Source organism: Ursus maritimus, unplaced genomic scaffold, assembly GCF_017311325.1.
Source record: "Ursus maritimus isolate PB19 unplaced genomic scaffold, ASM1731132v1 scaffold_1, whole genome shotgun sequence".
NCBI lineage: Eukaryota > Metazoa > Chordata > Mammalia > Carnivora > Ursidae > Ursus > Ursus maritimus.
This window is the reverse complement of record NW_024423343.1, coordinates 4,720,907-4,739,297: the sequence shown is the minus strand read 5'-3', so window position 1 is coordinate 4,739,297 and position 18,391 is coordinate 4,720,907. Positions and strand designations below refer to the sequence as shown.

The following is an 18,391-nucleotide window of genomic DNA, read 5'->3' as shown; positions in this document are numbered from 1 at the left end:
GAGCTGGTCACAGAAGCAGGAGGTGTTGCCACTTTATCGTCCATGGCCCCGAGTCTCTTTTTGTTTCCTAGCCTTGACTTTCTCTATGCTGCGTGCCAGGCACACAGTTGTCCCTGTGTTTGAGATTTATCTTTGTTTCTGGCTCTTGGGGATTATTCTCATCTTTCTTTTTGCTCTGGCTCTGCTTTCAATGTAAGGTGAGGAACTCCTAATTTATTGAGACACAGTATAGAATATGGGTATGAAAATTGTCTTTGGACTATGGTTTGAATTTCAGCTCTACTCCTTTCTAGCTGTGTGACTAGGAGTAAGCCACTTTGCCCCGCCCCCTTTTTCCTGCTGTAGCAAATTACCTCGAACTTGGTGATGTACAACATTTATCGTCTTTCCGTCCTGAAGGTCAGAAGTCCAAAATGGATCTCACTGGGCTAACATCTAGGTGTCTGCAGGCTGTAATCCTTTCTGGAACTCCAGGGGGAGAATCTATTCCCTTATCTTTTGCACTTTCCTGAGACCACCTGCTCTCCTGGCTTGTGGCCTCTCCTTCATCCTCAAGCTAGCAACATGGGGCTATTTGGAGTACCAGTGGGTCCTTCCCACGCTGCTAACTTTCTGGTTCTCTCTTCTGATTCCCTTTTCTACTTTTTTTTTTTTTTAAGATTTTTATTTATTTATTTGACACAGAGAGAGAGCCAGTGAGAGAGGGAACACCGGCAGGAGGAATGGGAGAAGAAGAAGCAGGCTCATAGCAGAGGAGCCCGATGTGGGGTTCGATCCCAGAACGTCGGGATCACGCCCTGAGCCGAAGGCAGACACTTAATGACTGAGCCACCCAGGCGCCCCCCCTTTTCTACTTTTTATGATTACGTTGGACTCGCCAGTATAAGGTAGGATAATCTGTTTTAGGTTCAGTGGATTAACAACCTTACTCCATCTGCAACCTTAACTCCCCTTTGCCATGTGACCGAACGTATTTACAGGTTCCAGGGAGTGGGATGTAGACATCATTGGAGGGCCATTATTCTGCCTATCTGTCTATGACTCAATTTCCACTTGTAAAATGGGGAGATTATGAGGTCTAAATGAGTTAAAACAGAGTGCCTGGCACATAAGTAGTCAATAAGTATTAGCTAACATTATTATGATTATTACCATCATTATCCTCAAATATTTTCTCCGTCATGTACATGGAGCGGGTAGGATGTGTTTGGAGAATCTGCAAGGTCCTGGTCTGATGCATTGTCAGAAGCAGGGTTAGGTCCAATTTCTCAGGGCCGAAATGACTGGCCTCATCACAAGCGACTATAGCCACAGTATCACATTATTCACAGGTGTGAACCCAACTGCTCGATAAATTTGCCACTAAAAATGTTTATTGAACAGTTAGTTGGGGTGGGTGCCGTGCCGAGCTCTTGGGCTACGATAAGGAGCAGAATTGATGGGGGGTGTGCTAGCAGTGTTGGAAAAATGATTTAGTTGGCTAAAAAAAAAAAGAATAAAGTGATCAAATATGCCAAGAACGGAAGTGAGAAGCACATGTGTTCTCATCTCGGGTTATACAATGGGAGCATTCCCTTCTCTTGAATAGTGTGATCAGTTCTGATTACCGGACCTCCAGTACCTGTAACAGAAAAACTTCTAGAAATCTCTTTGGAAAGTTAAAAACCAGCTAAGAGAAAGCATAGGTTTTAATACCCTAAACCTAGTCCTCAGAATAAGAAGGAAAATGAGCATTTTACAAAGGAAAAAAAATGGGAATTTCAGAAAAGAATTAGGATATATCACATGAAGAGGATAAATATTTGCAATTAATTCTAACAAGGTTTCAACAGTTAACAAGAACATTAATTCGAATCCTTGGCAAAAACTCCAGCTTGGAGTTGGAAATATTTCTTTGCAGTTTTTCTAGACCACTGTCAGCAAAACTATAACTGATGGTCCAAATCTGGCCTGCTGACTGTTTTTGCAAATAAAGTTTTATTAGAACACAGCTATGCCCTTTCATTTACATATTGTGTATGAATGCTTTTGTACTATGAAACAGGAGAGAATAGTTGTGACAGAGACTGTGGAGCTCTCAAAGCTTAAAATATTTACTATCTGGCTCTTTATGGAAAAGTTTGCCAATCGCTATGCTGGATAATTTTGGGGGGGATCAGTATTGTGACTCTTTTCCACCTCGTACTGAAACATTAGTAGCAAAGCAGGAGGGAAACACGAGTTTTAGAGTTGGTGGAAAAGTGATACATTGCAGAGGGAAATTTTCCTAATCTTAAGCAGGCTTCCAGACACGCAAGGCTTAGCCGAGAATTCTGATTCTTTTTCTGATGATTGCATGGCCAATGTGGTGGTGGGTATAATTGCATGGATATAACTTTCCACCCTTGTTTTCCCAGTTGGCCAAGGAAACTGCCTCCTGGTCCAGAAAAGTGAACACAACCATACTCATTTTGATGAAAAGGAGTGTGAGTATGCCTGCTGGCCGGGGCATCTAGGCTCGCATGCTGATTTGCTTGGATAAGGCACATAGCTTTCTGCAACTTCTTTTCCTCCTGCAAGAGAGGGATTTGGAAGAGCTGGTTCTCAGTTTCCTCTAGATCTAAAAAATTCTGTGAACATCACAGAATACAATAAAAAATTAGAAAATTAAACTTTGGTGAGTTTTTTTGTGATTTCCTATTGCAAATGCGCTGAAAACTGAAGGTGCCACAGCAAATCTGGGACAAACCCAACGCGGGCTTGAAACGCACTGTTGAGGGATGGTTTTCTTTATGGCCAACTTGTTCCATTGCATAAACCATGAAGTAAAAACCAGGGAGAACCAAGGGGAAGGCACGTACACGTACGTATGGTGTGTATGTGTATGCATGCGTGTGTGTGTGTGTGTGTGTGAATCCAGTGATTTCAAAGCTACTATTTAATTCTGCAATTTGGCTGTTAATTTATAAGGTCACAGACCACAATTTTTCCTAAATTTTGGAAGGCACATGCTTTACTGGCAAGGCTGGAATGAATTTGCGATCTAAAAATTTCAAGCTTCCAAATTTCACTGTGTATGACAAATTCATGAAACTCAGGAACCAGAGGGAGGAGGTCATGTGACAAGCGTCTGCGGCTAGAACCTGGCCGCACAGGTGTTCCGTTTACCTTAAAGCTCTCTTCTTCCTCCTGGTACACGGGGCTCATGCTGGTTAGCTTTGCAATGAACTCCACTGCCATGAGCGGTTTGTAAGTTTGCTGCCGGATTCGGCGGTCTGTGAGCACACCTGTAACCGCCTCGACTATGTGTCCCTGGGTGAAGCCATCGGTGACCTTTGCCAGGCAACTTATATTCAAGGCATTGGTAATGACGCCTCCGTTGCGTTGAATGATCTGTTTCCACAAAACTATTGTATCCAAGATAGTAGAAAAGACACAGAGAACAAAGGTCACCACAGAGAAAGCAGTGTTATCTGGTTCTTGTACAAAGTTGCATCTCATCAAGAAAGGAATGTCCGGGGGGAACACTCCACTCAATGGTAATTCAAATGAGCAGGAAGCCACATAACTAAGTACTTTTTTTTCCTCTGAGTGATTTTCAACCAGAAGACATGCATACCGATGGCCCTGAGGTCCTAGACCCACAAAAGAAGAAAAAATGAAATCACATTCAGTATAGTTTTAGGGTGGTATCTTCAAAGATGTTCAAAATCTTTCAACATTGGAAAATTCAGATAAAGTATATATGGGATCTCTGCTCATCAGAATATTTTATTTTCCAAAGTGTTTGGAGGAGTGGGAGTTTCACTTTTTTTTAGTTATAAAGTTTTTGTGCATGATTTTTCTATGTGGAATTGGAACGCAGATTCTAATTCCCGTTCATCACCAGTGGGCTCAGTTCCCTTTGGGTGCAACTTGACCCTTATTCTCCCCTCCCCCCAGTGTAAACAGGCAGAGGTTGACTGAAATCCCTTGGGTGGGTTCCCGGTGGTTCTTCGGGTTAGTGGGACCCGGGGTAACAGAGAGATTTCTCTTAGAACACAGGGATGTGGTGAACATGAATTATGGAATTACTGAACTTGAGAGATGGAATGGACTCGCGTACAGCATTTGAAATAATATCACACTCAGGGAATTACATCCAGGCCCCAAAGAGAGAGAAGTACATGAGATTCACCGTGGCTTCTTCCGTTGTATCCAGACGGCGAGAAAGGTGAGGCTTTGCCAAGGCACCTGTCTCTGAGCCATTCGCAGTGCTGGGAGGATCTGATTCAAATGTCTCTCAAGCATTTTGACCTTCTTTGAGGAATATTTGAAACAGTTTTTTAATGACCATTATTATATAATCTGAGCACTGTCAGGTCTGCTCTATGACCAGCTCACCTACATACATCGATCCACAAATACTTGATGAAACGAAAAGGTCTAATTACCGTCCAGGAATAGAATGACCTGCCGTGTATCTATGAGCCACATCATAGAATGGGATTTTGGGTCATGAGTCATTTTAACAGTCCTCCTCCTCCATCGACTTTGGTGGTGATGGGGGGGGGGGTGGTCGTCGGCCTTGTGGTGAGCTGAGTTGCTGGAAGGGGTGCATATTACCCTGGGGCTATACTGTGTCTCCCAACTGTGTAAGGTTAGGCATCAAGGGCCACGTGTGCCACCAAACGGACCTAACCCCCTAGATTTACTCTGCTACTTTCTTTGGTGGGTCTGTTTGAGCTTGAATCCATCTCAGGCTTACCTATAAAATGCAAGTGGAAAGCTTTACTTCTCAGGCTGCTGTGAGAAAGTGCTTAGAAGAGCACTGACGTCGCACACGGTGGGCAGTTTATTTTCCTGTAGTGGTGTTACTGTTGTTCTTGTAATTATCATGAGTCATTCCATTTTGTACCAAAGTTTCCTAATGCTCATTAAAGCATAAATACAGACTATATCTAAGGATATTTCTGTAAAACAGATTACCCTTACCTGGACATAAATGAGGAAGACTTAGAAATCAGAAAATATAACGCATGGGAAAAGTAAGAACAATGACCAGGTAGCATCATCCCTTGGGATGTGTGTCCCTGCCCAGATTTATAACATTGAAAAAAAGTGTGAACAGGTCCGAATGGTGACTCTGGAAGCTGAGCAGGGAGCATGCTTTATGCTGAAGCACAAGGTGTAGCCCCTTCAGCCGACGACCCAGTAGATACCCCAGGCTGGAAAGCAGACAGCTTCAGCCTTGGGCATCCCGGGCAAACTTCTTACCCGTGACATAGAGTGGACCAGTGGGTAAGCAAACAGGGAGGGCTAGGGCTGCCAGAAACCAACGCCCAGCTCCCATCCCTGCCTCCCTGCTAAGCCATGACAGTCACAGCCTTCCATCCTCCCAACACAAGGGGTCTCTCTACAAGTAAAGATTCTTTAGAAACAGAGCAAAGACTACAATTACTCTGGTCTAGCAAGAACATGGGAACACACTATTGACTCTTTAGAATGTATGATCCTTGATACGTAGGGTTTTGGCCAAGGGTCCTCCAAATACACACATCATTGATTCCCCCCCCTGCCCCAAAGCTTACCATTTGTTAGTGGAGGCCCAGTGAGGGCAACTGGAGGCAGTCACAGTTATGGTGGGACATGGCCACTTGCCCACAGTGACTCCAGAGAATGGGAAAGAGAAGCAGTTCGACTTCTCATATTTGGTGAACTAGACTTGCCTTTAAAAGAATAGCTTCCACTGCTTCTACAAAGCCACCCGTGGTGGGGCTAGGAGAGGAGTCAGGTGCAGAGTGAGTCACAGCATGGGGGGCTCATGGAGGTGGGAACCCCACATGAGCTCTGCAGCCACAGCTGCCTGGTCCTTGGCCCAGCAGTGCAGGTGGAGAGGATGAGAGCACAACAGACGTGGGTGCTGGCCGTGGGGTGGTGGGGAGGACCGGATCAGCGAATGGAGTGTGGTGAAGGCAGCCGACGTGCTCTCCAGACTGAGTACTGTCTTTTACCTTCCTTCTCTTGGATGCAAAGGCTCCTCGCTTCTTCGAATTAATCTACATTCTCTTTCCCTTCTTTAGACTGAAAAGAATCTGGTCTTTGGATCGCCTTCTCTGCTTTTGATGTTCCAAATGGATTCTGTCCTGGCTCCCAACTGTGTTCTTGAGATGACGTAGTATCTTAAAATTCATTTGTTATTTGTGATTTTACAAAAGCCCAGGAAGTGATAATATGATTTGGACGAGCTTCTGGTCTCTGAAGATTAGAATTCCAGAAAAATCGGAAGACATGGACTGAACTCATCCGACCAGACACTGGGTCTGGGGTGGGAGCCTATGATGAATTGGGTTATTAGTGAAACAGACCCCCGGGAAGAGAGGCGAGAGCAGGAAGCATTAGGAATATGGGGAGAGGAGGCCCAGAGGGATTTCTGGGGACTAGACGAGGCATTAATCAACCTTGCGGGTGGATTTTCTTTGCAGACATTTTGAAGGAAACAGCTTGATTTGGGGAAAGAAGGTAGATATTGAATTCTATTTGGTAAACCTTAAGGATTATGCTTCCTCAGGCTGACCCACCCTTCCCTTCTCAGTGCTGTTACTCCCCCACCCTGCCTGGAGGGATCTGAGAAGCCGGATGGTGAATGTTCCCCAACACCTTCCCTGCTCTGCTGCTGGTAGATAGATGGCCAAGCAGAGGCCCAGGTTATGGATTTGCAGCCCATGCTTTATGGGCTGGAAGAGACCATTTTTGATCACTGCAAAGACAGGAACAGTCTTTCTTTAAGATGGATGTCCCAGCCACTGTAGCTATGAAAACTTCAAGGTCACTGGAGGAAACGCTGGACAGCATTTATGATGTCAGCAAGAAAGGCGACCTGAACAAATCACCCATCACGGAGGAAATATATGAGAAGCATGTGGTTTAGTGGACAGAGCCCCGGGCCCAAGAGGACTCCCGCGTGCAGGGTTATCCTCTGCCGGCAGGAGAGGGGATGCCTTCTCCTTCCTCCCCTGTGATGCCGCCACGGGGAGATTCGGGTTGGAATCTCTAATCTGATCTGTGTCCTTACAGATGCCTGGCATTTTATCAAAACAGCACAACTGTCCTTGTTATGCATCAACAGCTTCAGTTTTAAAGGGCCTATGGTTTTGTCGAACAATAGAAACTATTCAATCCAAAGTCAAGAATAATGCTCTGGTCCCTGAAAATTAATAACACCCTACCTTGTTCCATTAAGATAGCTTAAAATATGTATCTACAACAAAAAAACCCAAACACCACCAAACCCTGGGATCGTGAGAGGAAATCTGACCAACAGAAATGAGAGCAGGGAAGCTCTGAGAAAGCCAGGAGTGGGGGATGCTCTGTGTAGACTCCCAGTGGGTGGAGACCGCTGGCGCCCACCAGCTCTGTGCCAAACCTTTCCTTGGTGGGACTGCACAGCCCTGACCCCTTGAACTTCAGTGAGGCCATGGGAATCATTCTGGCCAATGCAACAGGAATGAAACAACACCTAGCCCTTCTGGGTCTTGTCCCTAAAATCTCCTGTGAGATACTCTCTACTGTCTTTTCTCTCTTCCTTCGATGCTGGCTGAATGCAAAGGACCCACTGGAGGGCCCGGAGGCTCCAGGAGATGGAGAAGCCACTAGAATGATGGAGAAATAATCGAGACCAATGTCCTCCTGTACTTTGAGTATAATACGGATTTGTGAAGCCAGGATCACGGTTTATCAAGACTGAAATGAGCTGGCACTGCACATGGAGTTGTTGTTCTCTAGCAGATAACATGGGCCAGGAGCTTAAGACCAACCAGAAAAGGTCACAGAGTCCCTCTGTTTTGGGGGTGCTATTGTGACTGGAGAAGGATGCATAGAAACCAAGTCTGACCTGGTCATTTTCATTATTCCTATTAATGTTAACTGCTACCATAGGCTGTCTCACCTCTACCCCAACTCCGCTGGGAGCACCTTCCTGTCCATACCACCGCTGCACCACTACCACCATTACCACCTCCACTGCCACCACCACCATCCATGCGACCACCTTCCTCTTCCCTAGCACCAGGCTGCCACCGCCATCACTGCCACCTGCAACACTGACACCACCATCACCACCTCGATATCAAATCTGCTACCACTACCATCATCACCACCACCATGAGCGGTAAAGATGACCCCTCCCTGAGCCACACTATAGTATTCAGCCCCTGTGTGGTCCGCCGCCCTTGAATCTGGGATGGCCTGGAACTTGCTCTGGACCCGTGGAGTTTGGTGAGAGGGACTTTGTGTGATTTCTGAGGCTAGGTCACAAGAATCTTTCCAGCTTCTGCCCGAACCTCTCGAAACATTTGCTCTCAGGATGCTCTCTTGTGGGACCGCGCCGCTGCGCTGGGCAAAGCCACATGGAAAGGCCGGGTGTAGGCTCCCTGGTTGGCAGCCCCAGCTGAGCTCCCAGCAACAACTCCAGTCACAGGACCGAATGACTGCGTATGTCCAGCTCTGTCGCGTCTTCAGGTGAAGCCCAAACGGACACCCGACTGCAACTTCCTGAGAGACTTGAAGGAGAACTTTCCAGCTGAGCCTGTGAGCCGTCCGAACCATGAGATGGAATGATTTGTTGTTTTAAGCCGCCAGGGTGGTTTGGTCCACAGCAGCAGACGATAGAAACCACCACCTCACTACCATGGCCACTCACTGCCCGGTCACGTACTCCTTCTCCATAACCATGGCCACCATCTTGGCTTCCTCCCAGCCCAGCACCACCCAGGGTCTCCTGGGAGCTGGTACGGTGCTGGGCGTCCTGCTGCCCACCTCACATAAGGGTTACGACAGCTCTGGGGACTAAACAGTCTTCTTTACAGAGGAAACAGTGAGGCGCAGAAGGTCCACTGAGCTGTCAAGGTCGTCCAGCTATCCCATGGCAGAGCCAGGGTTCAGAACCACGTCTCCTCAGGGCTTGTATCTCGCGGCTCTTTATGGTTTCACTGCACTGCCTCCAGAATCACTTTTGTAGTGTCAGTTCCACTTAAAAATATGTTTCAAAAGAAGATTTTGAATTTCTCTGTTCAAGAGGAAAAAACTGAAAAAGGAGCTCTTATCTTTCATGGTTATTTTAAGTAAGTCAACACGCTCCTGGACTAATACTTTGAGACTGGAAAACTAAAAAAAAATCAACCTGTGGCCAGAATGATGCTCTCTGAGAGAGACACCGTCACCGTGGGCCCGAGACAAATCATCCTAATTCACCTGTCGAAAGAAAAATTAGCACCTGCGATGGCTTTTGTCACCTTCAGGGCCCAAAATAATAATCCCTGTTCAGTTTCCTTTTGTCCTGGGTGAAAAGAACGATGTTAGCGACAGAACAGACATGCAGGTTTTGCTCTTACGACCTGTTCTTGTGTACTTACCGCCAGGCTCTGCCCACGTCTGCCACCTTCTGGGGGGCTGCGTTACCGGGGTCCCCACCCCGGTGCCACACGCCTACAAACCAACGCCACCCAGCTGACCCTCCGTCACCACACATGGGAAGGGGCCAGGGGTACTTGCCGAATCTCGAGGCGTAGTCTGGTCTGGGAACCAAAATAATTTTTTGGTAAACTTTGCAAAAAGATCGAAGTTCAGCATCGAAAGGGCGCTGTGTTGTCCCTACAATCAGAATCCTGTCATCCGGTTTCAGGAGTCTCAGGATTTTTGGAAGCTGTTTTTTGAGGCGTTTAGGCTCGATCTGGGAGAAGGAGGGAGAAGGGAGAAATGAGCCCACGCACAGAACAAAGAATTACGGATGGAAGGACAGTTCCTCTTAGAAGGCACGGGGCGCGCATCTGTTAGAGCGAACCTCAAAGCTCGGATGAACACAATTCTCAGAGCTCATCCTGGTCCGGGTCGTTGGAATTGCACGCTCTGCCTTTCCTCCACCTCTGGCATTCCGATCTGGAAAGGGGGAAGGAAGGAAGGAAGCACCTGACTGATCTTTCTAGCACCTTGACCCTCAGAATGGGAAGTGGGGCGGGTCTCCAAGCGGAAGGAGGCCGGCCGGAGCGAGGACGCGCGGTGGTGACCCGAGTTCCTCTGAACTGCTCTGAGGGTGAACCCAAGACCGCCGTTGCTGACGGCCCTGACAGCGCCCCTCCGAAGGTCCTGGATCTCGTGTCTGAAAAGCACCTGGTTACAAAAGAGTGGGACGCTTCTCTCTCGGAAGCAGTTAGGGAAGAGTCTGAATCTGTATTATTTTAGTAAAGTCTCGACACTAATGAGGGAGAGGAGCAGGATGCGAGGTACCCCAGGGCGGATGACTTCCTGCCCATGGGGGTCAGATGTGGTCATGTTGCCATGGCAACGCACCAGCTTTCAATTAGCCTCCACTGGCACAGCCTCGAGAGGAGGAAGCATGGGGAGGAGGAGGACAGTTGGGGTGATGGAGAGAGCCTCCACAGAGGAGCCCTGAGAGGTCTCCGCTGGTTTTGCTCCCACTTGGCTTGGGGGTGATGGAGCCAGTTAGAATCTGAATGTTGAGCGGGAGCGAGAGAAGCCAGCGCCTGGCTTTCCTGGAGCAGAGCAGGCCTGAGCTCGCTGTGAACACCCTGCAGAGACCGGCCCCTGTTGCCTGGCCCTGGTGTCCCCGTGGGTCCCTGCACAGCCCAGCCCAGCCCAGCCCAGAGACAGCCCTGCAGGCAGGCAGGCAGGGCCTGTGACCCCTGGGGGAGCGCGGGTGTTTGCTAAACTCCACACTCAGGAGCAACGGCGAGTGGCAAGGTATTTGAGCCACAGCTGGCAAGTGGGGTGACAGTGCTGTGGATGGTTTGCAGGGCCTTGGGGACAGGGATGCTCACAGGCTATGTATGGTACCCTGTCCCACAGGAAGCCCCCTGGTGGGTCCAGCAGAGCTGGAAGTCAAGGCTGGACCCACCAAATGCTCTGCACATCGGAGGGGGAGTCAGGTGTGACCGAGCACCCTGGAGGGCAGGGGTGTCCCAGGGGAGCTGCACAGTGCAGGGGTGACCGTTCTGCATCGTGAGGCTGTTGGCCGTGCATGCCCACAGTGGTGGCTGGCATTCTTCTTTTTCTTTCCTTTTGACCAGTGAGAAGGCCTGGTTCTACGTTTGCACTGACAAGGTGCAGGAGGGAGGCTGGGTGGGAAAGGGCAGGTGCCCAGAGGCCGCAGGGCTGTTAGGAGGAAAGCCCGATGGGAAGTGGCAGAAACACGGGGAGCTCTGGCCCCAACAAGGCACGAGGCTGGGGGCTTCCATTGCTGTCCAAGGACAAGGCAGGAAGCTGGTCCTCTCCGATGTTGACCGTGCACTTGGCACTTCTCATGTTCAGGCTGATAACGCATCTCCCAGCTGAGTAATCCTAGTAAGTAGCAGCTGGAGAGGGCTTACTGGGTTCCAGGTACTTCCCTCTGCATGACATGGACTCCCGCACTGAGCTCTCAGAACCTCCCCGAAGGGGCCAGTCCTCCCCTCACTCAGAGATGAGAATCTGGGACCCAGAGAGGCTGAGTGACGTCCCGAGCCTCAGAGTTGACGAGCAGGACCCCAACTCCCAGATTCGCGCTCCTCCCTCTGCTCTGCTGGGGTCCCCTCCCTCTCAGACGGGTTGCGTGGGGGGGCTTGCCTGTCCCCCCCCTCCCGAGCCTCCTTCCTGGGTATGGGCCTATCTCAGTTGAGGGCTGCAAGGGAGACTTAAAATATATATTTATTATCATTATATTGTGCTGTGTCATATTTTATTATTAGATATGTGTTATTATGACGTATTCATATCAGCATTCTTGACATAGAACTCACATACTATACAATTCATCTACTTAGAATGTGTAATTGAGCGGTTGTTAGTATATTCACAGAGTTGTGCAAATATTGCCACAGTCGATTTTAGAACATTTTCATCACCCCCCAAAGACTGCAGTAGCCGTCACTGAATGTTCCCACCCTCACCCCTTCTTCCAGACTTAGGCAACCAGTTATCCACTGTCTATCTCTACAGATGTGTGTTTTCTGGATCTTCTATAGAAATGGGATCATCCAACATGTCGTGTCTGTGTGCACGCGTGTGTCTGTGGCTCCTTTCGTTTCGCATAATATTTTCGGGGTTCGCCCGCGTTGCAGCAAGCATTCAGACCTCGTGATAGCCATTGTCCAGAGAGGCCACATTTTATGCATCCAGTCATCAGTTGATGGGTATCTGGGTTGTTTCTACCTCTTGGCTGTTGTGAATAGTGCCGCTGCGAGCATTTCTCTTGGGCACACACAGGAAGCGAGTTGCTAGATCGTATAGTGACTTTATGGTTAACCTTTTGGGGAAACGTCAGACTACTTTCCAAAGTGGCTGAGTTCACTTTTCCCGACATCCTGTGAACACGTGTTATGATGTGTTTTTCTTTTCTCTTTCTTTTTCCTGTTTTAAAAAAATTTAACCACCCTAGTGGACGTAAAGGGGTATCTCACTGGGGGTTTTGACTTGGGTCTTTCTGATGGCTGATGATGTCCAGCATCTTTTCATGTGTTCATCGGCCATTTGTTATCTTTGGAAAAATGCATATTCAGATCCTTTGCCCACTTTTTAAATTGGGTCATATGTCTTTTTATTATTGAGTTCTAAGAGTTCTTTACATGTTCTAGACACAAAGCCCTTATCGGATCTATGAATCGCAAGTATTTTCTTCCATCCTGTGGGTCGTCTCTCCACTTTCTTGATGATGTCCTTTACAGCAAAAAAGTTTTCAGTTTTGAGGAGGTGCAACTTATTTTCTCTTTCGTTGTTTGTGCTTTTGGTGTCATATCTAAGACATCGTTGCTTTATTTGAGGCCACAAAAATTGATGCTTCTACTTTCTTCTCTGGGTTTTAGAGTTTCAGCTCTTACTTGTAGGTCCTTGATGCATTGGGGGTTGAGTTTTGAATACTGTGTGAGGTAGGGGTCCAACTTTATTCTTTTCCGGGTGGCTAGCCAATGGTCCCAGGGCCATTTTTCGAAAATACTAAACTTCCTCCATGGAATTGTCTTGGCACCTTTGTCAAAAAGTCAACTGATTGTAAACAGAAGGGTTTGTTTCTGGACTTTCAATTCTATCCTGTCGATCTGTATGTCTCTTCTTATGCCATTACCACACCGTCCTGCTGGCTGCAGCTTTGTGGTGAGTTTGACACTGGGAAGTGTAAGTACTCCCACTCTGTTCTTCTTTTTCAAGATTGTTTTGGCTAGTGAAGGTCCCTTGAATTTCCATGTGGCTTTTAGGATCAGCTTTTCAATTTCTGCCAGTATGTCAGACTGCATTTTTTGGGAATTACATTGAATCTGCAGGTCAGTTTGGGAATTCTTGCCATCTTAACAATGTTAGGTTTTTTCAATCCATGAACTTGATGTATTTCCCCATTTATCTACATCTTCTTTAACTTTTTTCAACAACGTTTTTGTAGTTTTCAGAGTAGAAATCTTGTACTTCTTTTGTTAAATTTATCCCTAAATCTTTTGGTTTTTGATGTTATTATGAATGCTTTCTTAATTTTCACTTTTGATCTTTCATTGCAAGCGTATAGAAATAAGTTGCTTTTTGTGTATTGACCTTGTATGTTGCAACATTGCTGAACTAGTTTATTAGTTCTAATTCTTTTTTAGTGGATTCCTTAGGATTTTCTATCCATAAGACCATGGCATCTGCAAATAAAGAATTTTACCTCTTCTTTTCCAAAATGGATGCTTTTTATGTCATTTTTCCCCCCTAGTTGCCCAGCTGAGAACCTCCAATATAACACTGGGGAGAAGAGGTGACGTTAAGGGAAAAGCATACAGTCTTTTGCCAGTAAGTATGATATTAGCTGTGGATTTTTTTACCTGCCCTTTTTCAGGTGGACGAGGTTCCTTCCTCTTCCTATGTTGTTGAGTCTTTTATTATGAAGGGGTGCTGGGTTTTGTCAAATGCTTTTTGTGCATGTATTGAGATGATATGGTTTTTGTCTTTTCTTCCAATGATATAATAGTATATTACATTAATTGATTTTTGGATGTTAAACCCAGGGTAAATCCCACTTGGTCATGGCGTATAATCCTTTTTCTGTGTTGTTGGATTCAGTTTAGAGGAGACTTTTTATAATGTAATTCACAACAGAGAAAGAGATGGAATTTTTACAGCAAAATAAATCCTGGAGGCTGGGCCTGAGGCCAGACCACCAGGCATCTTCTATCATTTCCGCCTGCACCCGCAGGAATCCTGAGCCTGCCCCAGCTCCACCAGGAGGAAGCAATGGCCCTGCATGATTCCACCCAGGAGAACAGAGGCGCTTAAAAGAGGGGAAAGCACACAAGAGGGATGATGGAATGAGACTTCCTGGAACCCTAGAAATGGACAGCTCTGACAATGAGGCTGAGGACCTGCTCATGAAGGGACTGCTCCTTAATCCCCACCCAGGTCTTTGCAGAAACCTGCCATCTCTCAGACCCAGCCTCTGGGCTGTCCTGGGACAGGGAGGGCTGTTTGTTGGGCTTTTACTTTGATACTGAACTTAACCTGGGGGCCAGGCTATGTGCAAACTCCCTCCCCACCCCCACCCCCCCAAAACCCTAAGGAAGAAACTCCATAACGATAGGTAGATGATATGGCAAATAGTTAAATACACAGATTTTGATTCAGACATATCTGATCGCAGTCTTGGCTCTGCTCTTAACAGCTGTGTGACCTCGAGCAGATTGCTCGATTTCTCTGAACCTTAGTCTCTACCTCTGAGAAATGGGGATAATCACAGAGCCTGAGTTATAGGGGTGCTGTGAGGATCGCCTGGCATGATGCATCGATCTGACCAAGTGCTTACGAAGGGATAATTCGTGTCTTATTCTGAAATACAAGTGCTGGTGGGAAACAATGCCAGGTCTGCTCTACTGAAGAGCAAGGTTTTTAAACGGAAGAGACAGAAAAACCGGGGGCTTTGCCATTTGGAGGTAACTAGCAATTTGCCAACAGAGCTCAAAATGACTGTGTAAAAAGCTCTCATCAGTTTCCATTATATTAAATGATAATTCTTCATCTACTTAGCTCTGAGAAACTGCCCTTGGGCCCCATGCCGCTGAAGAAAGCCCTCTGCTGAGATTCTGGAAGAAGAGACCTCCAATCCACTGCACTTAGATGAGGCCTGGAGACTTTGGTGGTCTTCAGGGTTCATTTTACCAGAGTGAATCCAAAGCCTTCTTATGAAGAGTGGTTATTTTCGATAAAATCAACCTTTTGAAAACGCGGAGCAGCAGCAGGGTGGGTAGCGGGCAGTGAGGGCGGAGAGTCTGGGCGGGCTTTGCAGCACCGTGTGGGAGCTTCCCGCGGAGGCTTGCACCCGAGCCTCGGGGGAGAGCACCGGGCTGCGGATGGGGTGGGGCAGTCGTTGGTTGGGGTGTGATTTTTCGAGCTATGAGATGGTGCTCAAGGAGGGCAAGGAGAGAGAAATGGGCCATGGGCCTGGGATGGAAATTCAAGGAGACACAGAAGACACAGAAGGAGGAGACACAGAAAAAAGTGTTGGTGGGTAGGAGGCGGCCAGGGCTATGGAAAATGAGGGGAGAGAGAGTGTTACAAAATGGTGGAATTTAACCACTTGAACATGGCATAAAGGGAGAGCAATGGAACCGAAGTGTTTGTTGGCAGAATGGGTGTCCAAGAAGAACTTTTTGAGAGCAGTTTCTAGGGAGTTGGAAGGCAACAAACAGACGGTGGTGGGTTGAGGCGTGAGTGGGGAGGGTGAGAACAGACTGGTCTTTTAAGAAGCTTGATGGAGAACAAAGCAGGTGGCAGGGGTGCCTGGGATGTGCGGGGTGCCGATGGGAGCTGCCCAAAGGCTGGTGGAAGGAGGACTAATCCCAGGCCCTGTGAAGCTGGAGACTGCCACTCTGCGTGGTGAGAGACAAGCTTGTGTGGTCCGAGCCCGTCCCCAGCAGCCTGGTTGCCATGGTGACGGCGGTGCAGTCTGCCTGTTCTGAGTCAGAGGATATCGCTACCTGCGCGTCCTGAAATGGCAGGGACACCTGAACTTAATCAGCCTGTTTGGATAACGAATGTTGATCCTGGGCCGCATCCAGAGTGACATCCTTGCTGCTGGTGAGGTGTAGTCCCATTAGGAGGGGATGAAAATGGAAGGCGGGTCCATGCAATCAGCACTCCCCTGAACCCGGGCCACCCGTTCCAGTTCAGAGGCCTGTCCATTATGCACGAGACCCTGGCGCACATCCATCACGCCAGCCAACACCCCCACAGTCACCTGCCAGCCCCCGCACAGCCGCATCATTGTGGGCAGTTTCAAATTCGTGCTTAGCGTCCGCACAGCAACTTCAGTTTGCTTTTCTGCAGCCGGCGTCACCACACCGCACTGCAGCTCCAGAAAGCACGAGCTTCCCTCGTGGAGGCCACGGCCGAGTCGGGAAGGCTCCCGCTAGATCGAGTAACGCAGGGTAATGGTGCAGAAAATGCAGCCGCAGCCTGTCTGCTCTCATTCTTTCCTGCTCTCGCCTCGTCCACAAGCGACTGCCTGGCTGGGTTTGAGCCGCAGCCGGTGGAGGGGACGGCTCTGCTCCCGGGAGGAGGAGAAGGGAAGGGGGCTGTGCCCGGGCGTCTGCCCGGCCGGCTGTTTGCGAGAGTGGCAGGGGTGGGGCGTCCTGGGAGCCTGCACATTCCTGAACGTCCAGAGGTGAAGGACTTCTCGGGGTGTGGAGGACAACGGCAGAGCACGAGGGTACGGGCAGGAGCGTGGGAATTCTGGAGCAGGGCACCTCGTCTCTAAGACCAGAGGGCCCCACGGGCGGTTTCAGGATGTGGTCTGGAGTGGCTGGGGGGTTGAGGAGGTGTGGTGGGTGGACGTGGGTGTCCACGCAGTGGGTGGAAGCATACGGGAGTGTAGACGCCTGGCACTCAGTGGCATCGCAGCTGGGAGCACCGTCCAGATGCAGTCAGACAAACCTGTGCCTGGGTCCCAGCACGATCCCCAACACACTGTGGCTCCCTTGGAGTCTTTGTCCTCTTGTGCAAAACAGGGGAAGACTGCTTCCTTCCCAGAGTTGCTGGAAGCTTCCCTGACATAAGCGTTGTGCCCCTAGGAACCTCTTCTTCCTGTCCACAGCTGTCCTAGGTGTTGGGCATGGGGTCCCTGCACCAGGGAGCTCAGCCTTCCGGGGCCGAGCCAAGCTCAGGAGCCATCGCCACCAGCCTGCACTGCTTTCCTGCTCACGACTGGGTGATCCTCATACGTTTCACCACCTCGGGAGACTTAAGCTAAAGGCTGAGGCATCAAGCGGGGAGACAGTCACTGTGAGTGAGACTTTTCTCCATGGGGAGATTCGGGAACCCTCCAACCCAGGCGGCAGTCCCTGGGGGGCTGTCTGTGCTGGAGCTGTGGGTGGTGGGCTTGGCAGCCTCCTGGTTTCTTTGCTGGTGGACTTTCTTCTCTGTGCCTCAGTGCCTTTGGGATCAGGGAGCCTTTGGGACAGAGGCCGAACCATGGTAGAAGGAAGGCTGTTGACTTTCCCAGGGGTGGCCGGGTGAGCAATGAGAAGCTGGTTGGGGCGCCTCCCGGCTCCTGTCACCTGTGGATGCAGGTGCTGGCCTTGCTGCTGTGGTGACCTTCGGAAGGCAGGTGGACAAGCACCAGGCAGCTCTGGCCCCGGTGGCTGAGGGACTTGGTAAGAACCTAAGTCAGAGGCTGCATGTGGGGAAGGAGAGCAGAGGGGGCCCAGCCCTGGCCCCACATTTCCAGGAAGGCAGCAGGGGCAGCCTAAGGGGCAGGCCCAGGACTCGGGGGTGAGTGGGGACCCATGTATCCATGCACGGCTGGAGGACGCACGCAGTGATCCCCCCACCCCTATCTCCTTCTGGTTGGGGTGTGCATGCCTCGTGCAGCTCTGTCTGTGCCTGGGGTGGCTCAGGACATTTGGGAACCCAAGGTCCCAAGGTGTCCTGGGAATTATCTCGGGGTGATTCATGCTCTCCAGCACCGGTAAATCCCCTGACAGATGACCGACTCTTCTAATGCAGAGCTGGACAGAATAAAGGTCCGATTTGTCCACCGCCAGGACTCTGCCCCCAAAGGCTTTCATTTCTTACCGGAATAACAGTAGCCCGTGGCTATGTGTGGGGGACTCTGCGCTTGGGCTGAGTCTCTTGGGACCAGCGACAGCAGGGCCGGTTCAGGTCTGGAGACTCAGTGTTTGTCTCTCTCCTTTGCCAGCCGCCTGCCTTGCATCGGGCCTGCCTTCATGGGAGGTGTCTGCCGAACCCGTATTTCATTCCCCGCCATCAGCCCTTCCCCCAGGGCTCTGCTGGCTCAGTCGCCTCGTTCCCTACAGACTCCGGGGTGCAGACGAGCAGCCGGCTCTAACTGCTGATAGCAAAGCCACAACCCGGGGGGGTCACGGCAGAGAATGCTAGGGGCGCCCCGTGAACGGGAGGCTGTGGTTTT

General features: G+C 49.3%; 1 protein-coding gene across 1 annotated transcript in view; it reads right to left on the bottom strand.

Moving 5' to 3' along the window:
* Positions 1–18,391, bottom strand: part of IQCA1 (IQ motif containing with AAA domain 1) — a 165,754-nt gene that overhangs the window by 2,342 nt on the left and 145,021 nt on the right. The window contains exons 17-18 of the mRNA XM_008690299.1: positions 9,511–9,688; positions 3,148–3,386 (exon numbers count right to left, since the gene is read on the bottom strand). Of these exons, the coding sequence (XP_008688521.1) occupies positions 3,148–3,386; positions 9,511–9,688 (417 nt within the window). The remainder of the gene's footprint in view (positions 1–3,147; positions 3,387–9,510; positions 9,689–18,391) is intronic.